The 12500-nt window shown below is 42.7% G+C and overlaps 2 protein-coding genes across 5 annotated transcripts in view; one reads left to right on the top strand and one right to left on the bottom strand.

Moving 5' to 3' along the window:
- rev3l (REV3 like, DNA directed polymerase zeta catalytic subunit) overlaps positions 1-7056 on the top strand; it is a 54615-nt gene extending 47559 nt beyond the window's left edge. For 2 of the 3 annotated variants that reach the window (XM_036582527.1, XM_036582528.1), the window contains 4 exons: positions 979-1169; positions 3185-3431; positions 4753-4971; positions 5993-6133. In XM_036582527.1, coding sequence (XP_036438420.1) covers positions 979-1169; positions 3185-3431; positions 4753-4971; positions 5993-6133 — 798 coding nt within the window. Of the gene's footprint in view, positions 1-978; positions 1170-3184; positions 3432-4752; positions 4972-5992 lie in introns of all 3 variants that reach the window. The other variant, XM_036582526.1, reaches the window with a different exon arrangement.
- Positions 7057-10038: 2982 nt separating this feature from the next.
- The window catches only part of mfsd4b (major facilitator superfamily domain containing 4B), a 10333-nt gene continuing 7871 nt past the window's right edge, over positions 10039-12500 (bottom strand). For both annotated transcript variants that reach the window (XM_036582523.1, XM_036582525.1), the window contains exons 4-5: positions 12137-12500; positions 10039-10779 (exon numbers count right to left, since the gene is read on the bottom strand). The exon at positions 12137-12500 is cut by the window's right edge and continues 551 nt beyond it. In XM_036582523.1, the coding sequence (XP_036438416.1) occupies positions 10397-10779; positions 12137-12500 (747 nt within the window). In that variant the 3' untranslated portion in view covers positions 10039-10396. The remainder of the gene's footprint in view (positions 10780-12136) is intronic.

Raw genomic sequence — 12500 nt, 5'->3', positions numbered from 1 at the left:
ATGTCACAGTGAAAGTTTATACCGTTCAACATGGCGGAGCAGAAACTGGTCTGCAGAGGAGACGAAGTTTATGCTCTGATCTTTAAAAGACGGCGGTGGGACGGACGTCCAGCTTATGTGTCTCAGAACACGACGTCTTCCTCTCGGCCTTCTTTAATAAGGACACGTGAAGGACGTTTTCCTGAGTCTGACATCATTTTAAAGTCTTTAAAAACACAAGCGCTGCTCACTGCTGCTCATCTCACTCTGACTGGACTCACGTGATGCTGGTTGTCATGGTAACATCTACACTAAGTGGTTCTCTACGCATGCGCGTCATTTTGGATCTGATCACTTGTAGTGAGCATGTAAACGAGATTTTCATCAGAGTGTTGAGTAGAGTGAGAATAAACACCTCAGTCTGAATCTGTAATCTGAATGTATTCAGTCGGATTGGCGAATGTCTTTGCACCAGTACAGAATAAAAGTCCTCTGTAGGGCAGGTTTAGAATGCTTGCTGGTGTTTCTGAACATATACTCATATTTCTAAGATCACGCTTAAGAAGAATTTTTACATTTTATTGACTAATTCCTACGGAAGTCCGGAGAGGCCATGAGCTGTTGCTATATTTTTCTGGATTGTTATCTTGAGATAACAAGTTAATGATCTTGTGATCTCAAGATAACAAAGTTCAAAGATTATGAACTCATTATCTCAAAACAACAACTTTATCTCAATCCCACAAGATAAGAATATGATTATGATTATGTATAGATCCATAGCAAGTGAAGAATCTTCTTAGTATGTAAAACCGTGTTTTGTGTGGTTTAATGTCTCTTCGTTATGATGGTCCAAAAAACCTTTGGCTGGATAAAGTAACTAAAAGCTCGGAGAACCGTGTCTTGGTATTATATAGAACCCTTTTCTGCTGTGTGATTGGTTGATTCTTGTACTCTGAAGATGAGAACGCTGAGCGTGTTGTGTTCTTGCGTGTCTAGATCCTGGAGCGCTCGGTGAAGCTGCTGTTTGAGTCTCGGGACATCAGCCTGGTGAAGCAGTACGTGCAGCGGCAGTGCGTGAAGGTTCTGGAGGCTAAAGCGAGTCTGCAGGATCTGACCTTCGCCAAAGAATACAGAGGCAGCGCCTCCTACAGGCCGGGAGCCTGCATACCAGCACTGGAGCTGACCAGGTACTCGCTGACCACAGTTAGTAAAGAGTTAGTTCAGCAAAAAATCTGATTCAGAGGGAATGGAAGCTTGTAACACATCAGCTAATGTGGTGCTATTCGTGATTAGATTTTCCCCGTCCACCCTTTTAGCATCAACTGACTTAATGAAAATCACACGTTAAATAATATATGACTGAGTAATTCAACATCTTTTGGTTATGAACTGTTTCACCGCCTGTTCTAAAACACACCCACGAGCTCCTGCTGGTGTGGGTTCTCTTTAAATGACCGTGTGTAGTTCCAGCTAAGTTTGATATTCCAGTATCCTGAAGAGTTCATGAACGGATATCTGTTTATCTGTGAGGAAGGAAGAAAAAGACAGAAAAAAGTATTTTAATTTAGAGGTGTTTTTTGTTGTTGTTTTGGGGTTTTTTTAGGTGAAAACACAGGTGTTGCACAGAAAATTAGCATCTCTCAGAGGAACGCATTTCTAAACATTTTTATTATTTAAAAAAAAATAGCCGAGGTAAATTGTTAGCTAGCCGGTAACACTGGACACTGATGGAAACTCGTCTTCCACAGGTGTTTTCTCCTCCTCGGTGGACGATTTGCCACCGTCTTAGTCTATCTGGTCTGTTTATCAGATATATTTGAATTGTTCCGAACGTCAGCCTAGTTAGCGATAAAAGCTTTACCGACTTTGCCTTCTTAGTTACGCCCTTAAATGCGTGTTCAGGCACTAAACATACAAACTAACAAATACAAGCAAAACGTTTTACAGTGCTGATAGAACATAAAGTCAGTGTTTCACTGAATTGTCAGTCTGTGATTTTCCTGTGATGAAAAGCAGTGAATAGTAATTTCACGGTTCAGTTAGTGACACCTCACCTTGAGTACTCGAGGAACCGTGCACATCCCTAATACTGATTGTTGGCCCCGCCCATTACCTCCCCCGTCCATGTAGCACTGACTCCTTTAATCACACATTAAATAATGTAGCTATAATAACTGTTTCTCCTCTGGTGTTTGAAGCTGCAGACGTGCACTGTGAGCTCCTGCTGGTGTGGGTTCAGCACTGTTTCTCCTCTTTAAACCACCGTGTGGGTTTCAGCAGCTGCTACTGTACACAGACGAGTGTGTAGGAAGGAGTGTGTGTGTGTGTGTGTGTGTGTGTGTGTGTGTGTGTGCTTCTCCACTGTGCATACTGTACCTGATTCTGTTGCCTAGCAACACTGTAGTTAATGCATGCAGAAATTTCCCACAGTGCCGCTGAAACAGCAGTGAGAGTGCAGAGACAGTCCTGCTGTCAGACCTGCTCTGTTTAAATATCAGCAGTCACTGTTCTGAGTGACCGTCATCTTCATCTTCATCATCATCATCGTCCTCTGCTGAAGCTGTATCTCTCTCTCTCTGAGCTCGCTCGCCCACTCTGTGAGGATGAACGTCAGACGTCACCGTCGGGAACATCGATCTTTATTTTTACTGATGTTTGTTGTTGGGATGATTTACTTTATCATTAATATCTGTGTTCATTTCTCTCCTCTCTCTCTCTGTCTTGTCCTTTTCTTCCTATCTCTCTCACTCATTTCTCTTTTCTTTTTCTTCGTCTCTCTTGCACGCTTCTCTTTCCATCATTGTTTTTTCTCTCTGTTCCCTTCCTTCTTTCTCTTTTGTTCTCTTCCAAACTCTTTTTATCTTTCCTTCTCTTTCTTCCTCTCTTCCCCCTTATGTTTTTCTTTTTCTTTTCTCTCTCCTTTCAATTCCTTCATTCCTTTTTTCTTTCTTTCACACTTGTTTCACTCTTCCTGTCTTGCTCCCACCTTCCTCCTCTCCTACTCTCTCTCTTTCTCTCTCTCTCTCTCTCTTTCTATCTCTCTCTCTCTCTCTCTTTCTTTCTTTCTTTCTTTCTTTCTTTCTTTCTTTCTATCTCTCTCTCTCTCTCTCTTTCTATCTATCTCTCTCTCTCTCTCTCTCTTTCTTTCTTTCTTTCTTTCTCTCTCTCTCTCTCTCTCTCTCTCTCTCTCTCTCTCTCTCAGGAGGATGATGTCGTATGATCGGCGTTTGGAGCCTCGTGTTGGAGAACGTGTTCCGTACGTGATAGTCTACGGTACTCCGGGGGTTCCTCTGATCCAGCTGGTGCGGCGCCCCCTGGAGGTCCTGCAGGACCCCAACCTGCGGCTGAACGCCACCTATTACATCACCAAACAGATCCTGCCCCCCCTCGCCCGCATATTCAACCTGATCGGGGTGGACGTGTTCAGCTGGTACCAGGAGCTGCCGCGGGTGAGGAAGCCTCGCCTCGCCTCGCCTCGCCTCGCTGTACTAGCCTTTAACCCAGACTTACACCAAGAGCCTCTCTGTGTGAGATATGTTGAGCTGCTAGTGAGCAATGAGGGGTGAAAGGGGAGGGGTGAGACCCCCTGCTGTGAAAAACTATTCACACCTCTCCACAAAGATGGCCATGCTGAGATAAAACTGACAACTTCAGACTTTTACACATCAAACAGTCAACAACTGACACAACAAACAGCATTTAAACACAGTAACAGCACTTCTAGGAGCGTTGACTCTCATTCTCCCAGTCCAGATCCAGTTCATACATAATACACACTTCCATCTTAATACGGTCCGTTAACATTATTGAAGACCTGAAATGCGTCACAGGGCTGAGATTCATCGTTTATATCGAAATCACAACTTTAAAGCGTGCAGATCTTCAAATAGCAGGAAGAACCATTTCACCATGCAAGGAACCATGATTCTGTACAGGGTTGCACAAGGTTCTTTGACTGTTCATGGTTCTATATAGAACCCTTTTCTTTACTAAAGAACCCTGTTTTTAAGTGTAAATGTTAATACGTTGCAAGGTTTAAGTAGATGAATGTAACCTGATCACGTGGAGCTTTATCAACTGCTTTTAGATGAATTCAGTGAATCAGAAGCAGCCAAACATCCGTGTGCTGTGACATCACAACCACAGCTAACCGGCAGGCTGGTGCTCTGTGTTCGGCTTTCAGGCCTCGAGACAAAAAAAGGATTCTCTGCTCTTCTTAGCCAAAGAAAGGGCCATCCGTTTAAAACACTCACAGTTTAAACTGTAGCCGCAGTACTGGTCAGAAAGATCACAATTAGATATTTTGCCGAAATTGTTCAGCCCTAATCACTGAGGGTCCGAAACAGCCCACTTACACTGAGGGTCCGAAACAGACAGGAAGTGTATTTTATATCTGCTGTGAAAAAGGGGCTGAATGCTGTACTGAGATTTGAACTCCTGAACTGAAAATCAGTGTCCTGCTTAAATAAGGTGGCTGTAATAAAGAGCTGACTGGCTGACCACAGAGCTGCTCTCGGTGCACCAGTGTTTCTGACAAAGTGACCAGTTAGTGTGGACACACGGTTGGTGGACAAAAACATGTTTGCTTCTCACACTGAGAACACAGTGCGCTGGTGCCATCTGGTGGCTGCTGTTGAGAAAGACAGCTGTGCCCTTTTTGTGGTTACTACTTTATTTATATACAGCTGTGTTTGTCAGTGCATGCCCCCCCCGGCCACACACACGAAAACATAAATTTATTTATTAATTTCTTTCTTGGTTCTTCTGTAGGTCCAGAAGTCCTCCTGTCCCGTGGGGGGCGCTGCCGGAGAGGAGGTGGGACGGAAAGGCACCATCTCTCAGTACTTCACCACGCTGCACTGCCCGGTGTGTGATGAGCTCACTCAGCTGGGGGTGTGCGAGCGGTGTCGGGCGGAACCTCAGCGCGTGGCCATCACGCTGCAGCAGAACCTCAGACTGTGGGAGAGCCAGCAGGACCAGCTGCTGAAGGTCAGAGGTCACACAGTTAGATCAGGCCTCAGGCGTTAACAGAGTGAATAATCGTTAAATGTGTTTTCCGTCTTGTTGGAGTCGTTTGATTGGCTAGTTGAGCCGTAGCTAAATGTCCTCTAAGGCCAGACAGACACTGTGTGATGTTAGAGATCTTGTTCTTTGGTGACTCTCACTGTCCGTTTGAATAGACCATCGTGTTCAGACAAAGCTACGATTTATAAACTCACACTGTACGAAACGCTCCGTCTGACTGACCTGCTACGGGAAACGCAGCCTCTACAGACGCTCTGACTACAGACCGTTATCAATAAAGCTGATTCACTCAGAATAACCGAGTACTGAGCAAACACACTGAGACACTGAGCAGCGCTGCTAACACTGAGCGCTGAAGATAAAGCAGGCGCTGATGTTCACGGTAGGACAGTTCGGTCTCTCTGCAGCCTGATTTACAGAAACATCACCGTATTAATGTTTATATCTCGATATTCTACTCAGTCAATCAGAGTAAAGTCTCATATACTGACTTTAGTAGGAAACGTCGACTTTTTCTCCTCCACCCATGTTGGGGAAGTGATTGTGATTGTGTGTTTATAAACAGTCTATAATCTCTCAGTGTATCCTGGTGGGAATCTGCCAAGGCGGAATGTTTATAGCGAGCGACGGCTTTGTGTCCGACTGTGACGGAGTCAGTAACTCTTCTCTGTGTGATCAGATCCTCCTCCACTGTGTCTGTTTATTAGAGCAGCAGCTACACTCGCCTTACGGCACACGGTATCAGCTGGTATCACAATGTTGGTATCTGTGAATTTTTATGAGGTTCAGTAAATGAGCGCAGTATCAGGCCGATACCCGATACCAGCATCAGTATCAGTGCATCCCTACTTATTATTAGTGTTCTGTAAGGATAATAATGAATCTCTAATAGTAAAAATATACATGCTAAATCTCTCTCTCTCTCTCTCTCTCTCTCTCTCTCTCTCTCTCTCTCTCTCTCTCTCTCTCCCCTCCCTCCCTGCAGATCTGTCGGGCGTGCAGTGGCAGTGTAGAACGTCAGGTTCCGTGTGTTTCTCTAGACTGTCCGGTTCTCTATAAGGTGACCCGGATCAACCGGCAGCTCTCCAGAGCTCCATATCTACGCCAGCTTCTGGAGCAGTTCTGACCTCCTCTGTGTCTGTCTGTCTCTCTCTTTCTGTCTGTCTCTCTCTCTCTCTCTCTCTCTGTCTCTGTCTCTCTCTCTCTCTCTCCCTCTCTCTCTCTGATCTGGTGCTATACGCTGCTCTGAAGCAGCTCAGTGTTCGTCTGTTTTAAACGGTGCCTCGTTTTTAACTCAGAGGGTCTCGTTTTGTCCCTTTTTTGTTTTGTTTTGTTTTGTTTTTTTCCCGAGCATGCTCAGTCGCTCAGTGGGACTGAAGAGGAGCAGATGAGGAAGGTTTCCCGTGTTGCCGTGGTGATTCATTAGCCTCCTAATCATTAGTTCTCATTGTTCGCTGCTATCAACTAAAAGAAGTGAGTCTGTCCTGATTTTGCTGGTTTCTGTGGGCGTCTGTGCTGTGGAGAACGTGCGATTACGGTGGGTCAGAGTGAGTCTCGAGAACCGAACCGCGCTGTAGCAGTTTATATAAAACGAGACGAGTTCTGAATCTGCGAGTGTTTTTTAGTGATCTGAACTAAAGCCCTGTGTAAATATGTCCTGTATAGTAACTGTCTGAAGTCCTGTGTCTGTCAGTGTTCGAGAAGAAAACGACTGTAATCTCTTACCGAAAGAAGAATGTTTGGGTTTCAGGGTTTCGTTTCTACACGCTGAAAGAGCCGCGAACCCGTCTGATTACATTACAGAGAGAAGCTGATTATCCTGTGCATTTTTTACAGATGTTTTTAAGCAGAACAGAACCCACCGTGTTCTCTACCAGTGTTAAAAATAAATAAATTAAAAAGAACGTCATTTAAACATTTCCAGAGCGCCACAGTGTGGATCTGTAAACTTGTACAAAGCGAGGAAAGTGTGTTTTTTCTTTTCTTTTTTTAATAATCTTTGGGTGGAGGCTTAAGATTGATATAATAAAACTTGATGTATTAAACGATTTAAATCTCTCGCTCTTTATTTTTGCTGTTTAAAGTTTTTTTGCACGCTCAGTATTAATGTCCGTTTGTAAAGGTGTGAATCCCCCGCATTTTAACTTTGATGTCCTGTATTTGTAGGAAAATCAAAGCAAATAGGAGTGGACCATAAAAACTGAAACCATAAAACCATCAAAATTTTTATATATATATTTAAATGTATGTATATATATGTGTATATATACACTCTCATCAGGCGTAACATTCTGACCACCTCCTTGTTTCTGCGCTCATTGTCCATTTTATCAGCTCCACTTACTATATAGGTGCACTTTGTAGTTCTACAGTTACAGACTGTAGTCCATCTGTTTCTCTGATACTTTGTTAGCCCCCTTTTACCCTGTTCTTCAGTGGTCAGGACCCCCATGGACCCTCACAGAGCAGGTACTATTTGGGTGGTGGATCATTCTCAGCACTGCAGTAACACTGACGTGGTGGTGGCGTGTTAGTGTGTGTTGTGCTGGTACGAGTGGATCAGACACAGCAGTGCTGCTGGAGTATACAGTGTTTGTGTGTGTGTATGTGTGTATATATATATATATATATATATATATATATATATATATATATATATAGTGTGTGTGTGTGTACATATAGGCATATACATGTATATATACATTATATAGTGTGTATATATATATATATGTGTATGTTTGTATGCGTATGTATGTGTATATTTGTATATGTATATATATATATATATATATATATATATATATATATATATATACACACACACAGTTTTCTCTAAATAAGTCAGAAGAAACAACACTTTCTAAATTATTTATTAATAATAAAAAAGCAATTAACTTTTAACAGGACTCACTATTACAGAAAGGTTTGCTGGAACTTCATTTGGCAGTTTAAAATTAAACGTCTCCAAGTTTCAGGTAAAGTGCAAAAGGCTTGAAAGTTCAGGCAGATCCAGACGGGACAGACGGGCGTAAACACAAACGCTTTAAAGCAGAAAAAGGGCTGCAGCAGGAAAACAACAGGAGACCAAAACAAATCACAGTCAGAGCTCAATAAACCATAAACACGTTCCGCACAGTGTCACTGAGAACTACAACGTGCTTTAACTGAGTGACGGGACATTTTACAGGAGACCTCCACCAATTTTAGCAGATCCAACTGGTTAAGACGTAAACAGAACTGTTCACAGTGGTGGTGATAGGAACCAGACGTCCTCCTCTAAAAGCTCCCTCACAGAAAGTTCCTACATGAAATGGTTATGAATTCACTGCCTGATGACTGAGACACTGTTTTATGATAGTTTGGAGAACTTAAACTCCATTCATGGTGGAGGGATACATGCAGGGCGCTGTGAGGCAAAATAGTCCCCAAAGAAAACTTATTATTTCAGATTTTCCACTATTTTCATCATCAACATTCCATATAAACTCAGAAGACTCGTGTAGGTTCACTGGTGGTTCTGGATAGTAAATAAAATGTCTATATCTGTGTTGTAGTCATGGCGACCCCTGGTTCCTATCACCACCACTGTAAAGCCATCTGAACCATTTCACACCAAACCACTCTGAATCTCTCTGATTACACCTCACACACTGAATTATGGGAGAATTTCCCTTTTAACGTACAGAATGTTCAGGTTTACCTTCATAGATCCCGTCACAAAATCTTCGATTAACATTTTGTGACTGTTTTTAAATAAACCTACATAGAAAAATCAATCATAGTGCCAAAAAAGTGCTCAGCAATTCCAAAAAACAAAGACTATAAAGAACCACAGCACACAGAGGGAACCACACATAAAACACCTGACTGCACTCAGTAAAACCCACCACAGTCTTTTAAAGCGACAGTTCAGTGAAATGTAAACTCCACCTTAAATGGTGCTTCAGGAGCCAGAATCTGTCACACCATTTAAGGTGGAACGGAAAATTTGAATAAGAAGCTAAATCAGAAGCCGACCTCACGAACGACTGAGGCGAGTGTGATGATTTAGACGTGCAGTTAGCACCATGCTAACTGGTGGGGTATAAACTTCCATTACTTGTTAGCCTCAAAACAACAGAAGCGAACTTCAGACACTGAACGTTGTCTGACTGACCACATTCCAGAGGGGAATTTGGTTTAACGCCAAACTATCGCTTGAATATTCACACCTGGATTAGAATCGGCTCAGCTGCCCAGCATGAAAAATAAACACTAACATTATTTATTCTTAATGTTTTCATTCTCTTTTTTCCCAGTTCAGTTCATTGATTGTGTTTGGCTGTTTATCTTTTTGCACCTTAAAAGTACCAGGATGACAAAGTGCTCGAACAGCTGCAGTACCGCTATATACTTGATATATAAAGTATATATCGTTAGAAAATGTGCGTATTTTTTCTCATTTTTACTCTGAAACCTCAAGCTGCCCCTTTGCACTAAAGTAAACACCTTGACAAACACAGAGATGAAAAGCTTTCAAGTTTTTTTTTTAAAACACTTCTGTTCAAAAGTTTGAAATCACTGAGCGAATTAACCAGTTTTATTATTTTATACTCAATAATTATTTACAATCTATATATTACCAAAGGGTATTTTATCATTTTTTTCAAAAATTCTGTAAAAAAATGAGTTATTCAATAATAATATACTATAATTATCCTGTTAAATGTCAAATTCTCTGTGTTGAGATTTGATCTCCAGTTTTGAAATATGATGAATTCTGGATATTAATGTAATTAGATCTTCACACGATGTTCTGCAGTCATTTTAGCATCTTATACAGCTCCGTTCATCATCCTGGCTCTTAATTTGTATTTAAAGCTTTTTGGTGTCCTGATTATCTGAAACATGCACGTCATTTTAAATCTATCAGCCACAAATTTGGTTTTATATTGTTGAAAGCGGACTCAGACTTTTGAACAGTGGTGTAAATGTTATTAACGCTTTTTCTCTTTCGTCTCCTGTAAAAGTTACTATTTCATAGACAACATAAAGCGACATTTTAGTGCTTGATATCAGTTTTTATCACTGCTGATTGTTTTTCTTTCATGCAATAAGCAAAAAAAAAGGGCTTGCAGGTGCAGTACCACTGAGGGAAGGCAGGGGGCAGCACTGTGCGAGGTCCATACGCATTTATACTGCAAGTTCAGGCTTATAGACGCAAGTCTTTGTGCTACCACTAGGTGGCAGGCATGTTTTGATAAGGGATGAATATCGGGATGAATTCTGTTTATATCACCAGCACAGTGGGTTAAACAGCCTTAGCAGATCGGATATCCGAGACCAACCTGTTCAAGTTCCGTGATCGGTTCCAGTATTGATTATTGAGACTGTATCAGAACGTCGTTCTTTAATCGTTCTTCTCCCGATCCAGCATCAATTTGCGCCTCGGCGAGACGTTCAGGACAGAGACGGAGTCGCCCACGGCGACAAGCCCAGCGGCGTCGGGGGCAGTGACTGAGGAAGCCAGAGCATTCTGGGAGCTGGACGAAGCGTCAGGAGGCGACGCACTGACTTTACTGGGCGAGTTAACGAGGCTCGTGTCGTCCATCTCGATCACCTCGAAGTCCGCGTCGTTCCACTGGTCAGCTTCCGATTCGCCGCCGCCGCCGTCCTCTTCCGGCTCCGCCTCCTCGTCGTCATTGGCGACAGAATGGAGCAGTGCCTGCCGGTCGCTCTCGTCTGCGTCCCCGCGTCCTCTGGCTCTCAGCTTTCTCACTGCAGCGCCCCCTCCTGGAACCAGACAGAACAAACTGAATGTAAATGAAGCTGGTAAAACAAATCTGAAAGTGCCGATTCAAGTGGAATATTAACATCAATTACAGTCAAATTAGTTATAATTATGCCTCAATATGATTCATGTTTTACATGTTTTACATGTTGTCTATGTTTTGTTTACAGCTGAAAAACAAAACACACTGTGATTCCAGGGCTCGATAAAGCAATTACAGCCATTACAATCTCCATAACCAATACAGCCATGTTCTATATCCAGATGTTTTCCTGCTATTTCTATGAAATGTTGCTTCAGCTGAATCATATTCGGTTTGGTTAGATTTACATTTTATATTCATCACAAAACCTTTATGAAAATGTACAGTGATGCTTTTTTAATAACATCTAGACAGAAAATTAATGTTGCTGATCAGCCACAGTAGATTTAGCACTGGAGCTACAAGGCTAATGTAGCTGACAAGTAGTACAACCTTACACCCCACCAGTTAGCATGAGGCTAACTGCATGTCTAAATCGCCGCTCTTCTCAAACCGTGTGGAGTGTTCAGTAACGGAAATGGATTAAAGAACAGCAGCAGAGCTAAAAACAGTAGCAGCATCTAGAAACTCACTGTCTGTACTTCAGTCCATGTTTACAGAGAACAGTGAGTCAAACAGAGTCAGAACCGCAGAATCAAGTCTGATAGAGACACTGAACTCCACACGCTTTGGATTGAATACATTTACTCAAAAAAATATCTGAATATCTGAAAAATATCTGAGAAAAATGCCTGAATATTTTGGCCAAAAAAGCAAAAAGACTGAACTGCACTACAGTGAAGTTCTTTAATGGAAATCTCATAAATTTCACTCAGTAATTTATTTGGTATCATTTGATAATAAACTGGTTCTGAGAGCTGTAAACTGATGCGCTGGTGAGATCCTGCTGGTGTGGGTTCACAGCTGTTTCTTCTCTAAATGGTGAACACTGAAGCGACATGCGAGCTAACAGCACCCCCTGCTGGAGAAACTTCACACTGCTAGTGTTCTAAAGCCACTCCCACTTGCTTTACATATTAAAATAAACAAGGTGTTTTCTGTCGCTACAGTGGAGCCGCTCTGGAATTCAGCTTTGCCTTTGTGAAACCATGAGATTTTATACTGTCATTATTTTACAACTTAAAATGAACTTAGTTCTCTTTCACAGCTTTATATGTGAAGCATCGTCTGCAGTTTTACATCGATTCAAAATACTGAGTAAGATGTCAGATTACATAAAATCCCTTTCGTTCTGTTTTCAGTTTTATTATTTGTCCTGAATTACGGTTTAGTTTTTTTTCCATCACTAAATCCAGTTAAACGATAAAGAAGCTCACCTGGTGACGCCAGTTTGTACATGACGGGGAAGAGGATGGAGGTGATGGTGGCCGTTACGAGAGTCAGATACATCAGCAGCGGCTGATCCCTCACGTGTCCCAACAGGAAACCCAGCGAAGCCGGCAGTACCATCTCCCCGAGAGCCGCGCCGACGACGAACGCCGCCGCGGACTTTGCGGTCACCTCCGTGTACTGCTCCACCCAGGAGATCCCGCTGGGGAAGGTGGTTGCCATGGAGGCGCCGTAAAGAGCCGTGCAGGACCACAGCGCCACCTTGTGGCGGCTGTATAAAACCAGCAGCACAGACGATACGGTGCAGCCGATCAGGCTGAGCATGATCATGGTGCCGGGGTACACGCAGGC

This window comes from Colossoma macropomum, unplaced genomic scaffold (assembly GCF_904425465.1).
Source record: "Colossoma macropomum unplaced genomic scaffold, Colossoma_macropomum, whole genome shotgun sequence".
Taxonomy (NCBI): domain Eukaryota; kingdom Metazoa; phylum Chordata; class Actinopteri; order Characiformes; family Serrasalmidae; genus Colossoma; species Colossoma macropomum.
Note: the sequence above shows the minus strand (reverse complement) of the source record. Positions and strands in the feature narration are given on the sequence as shown.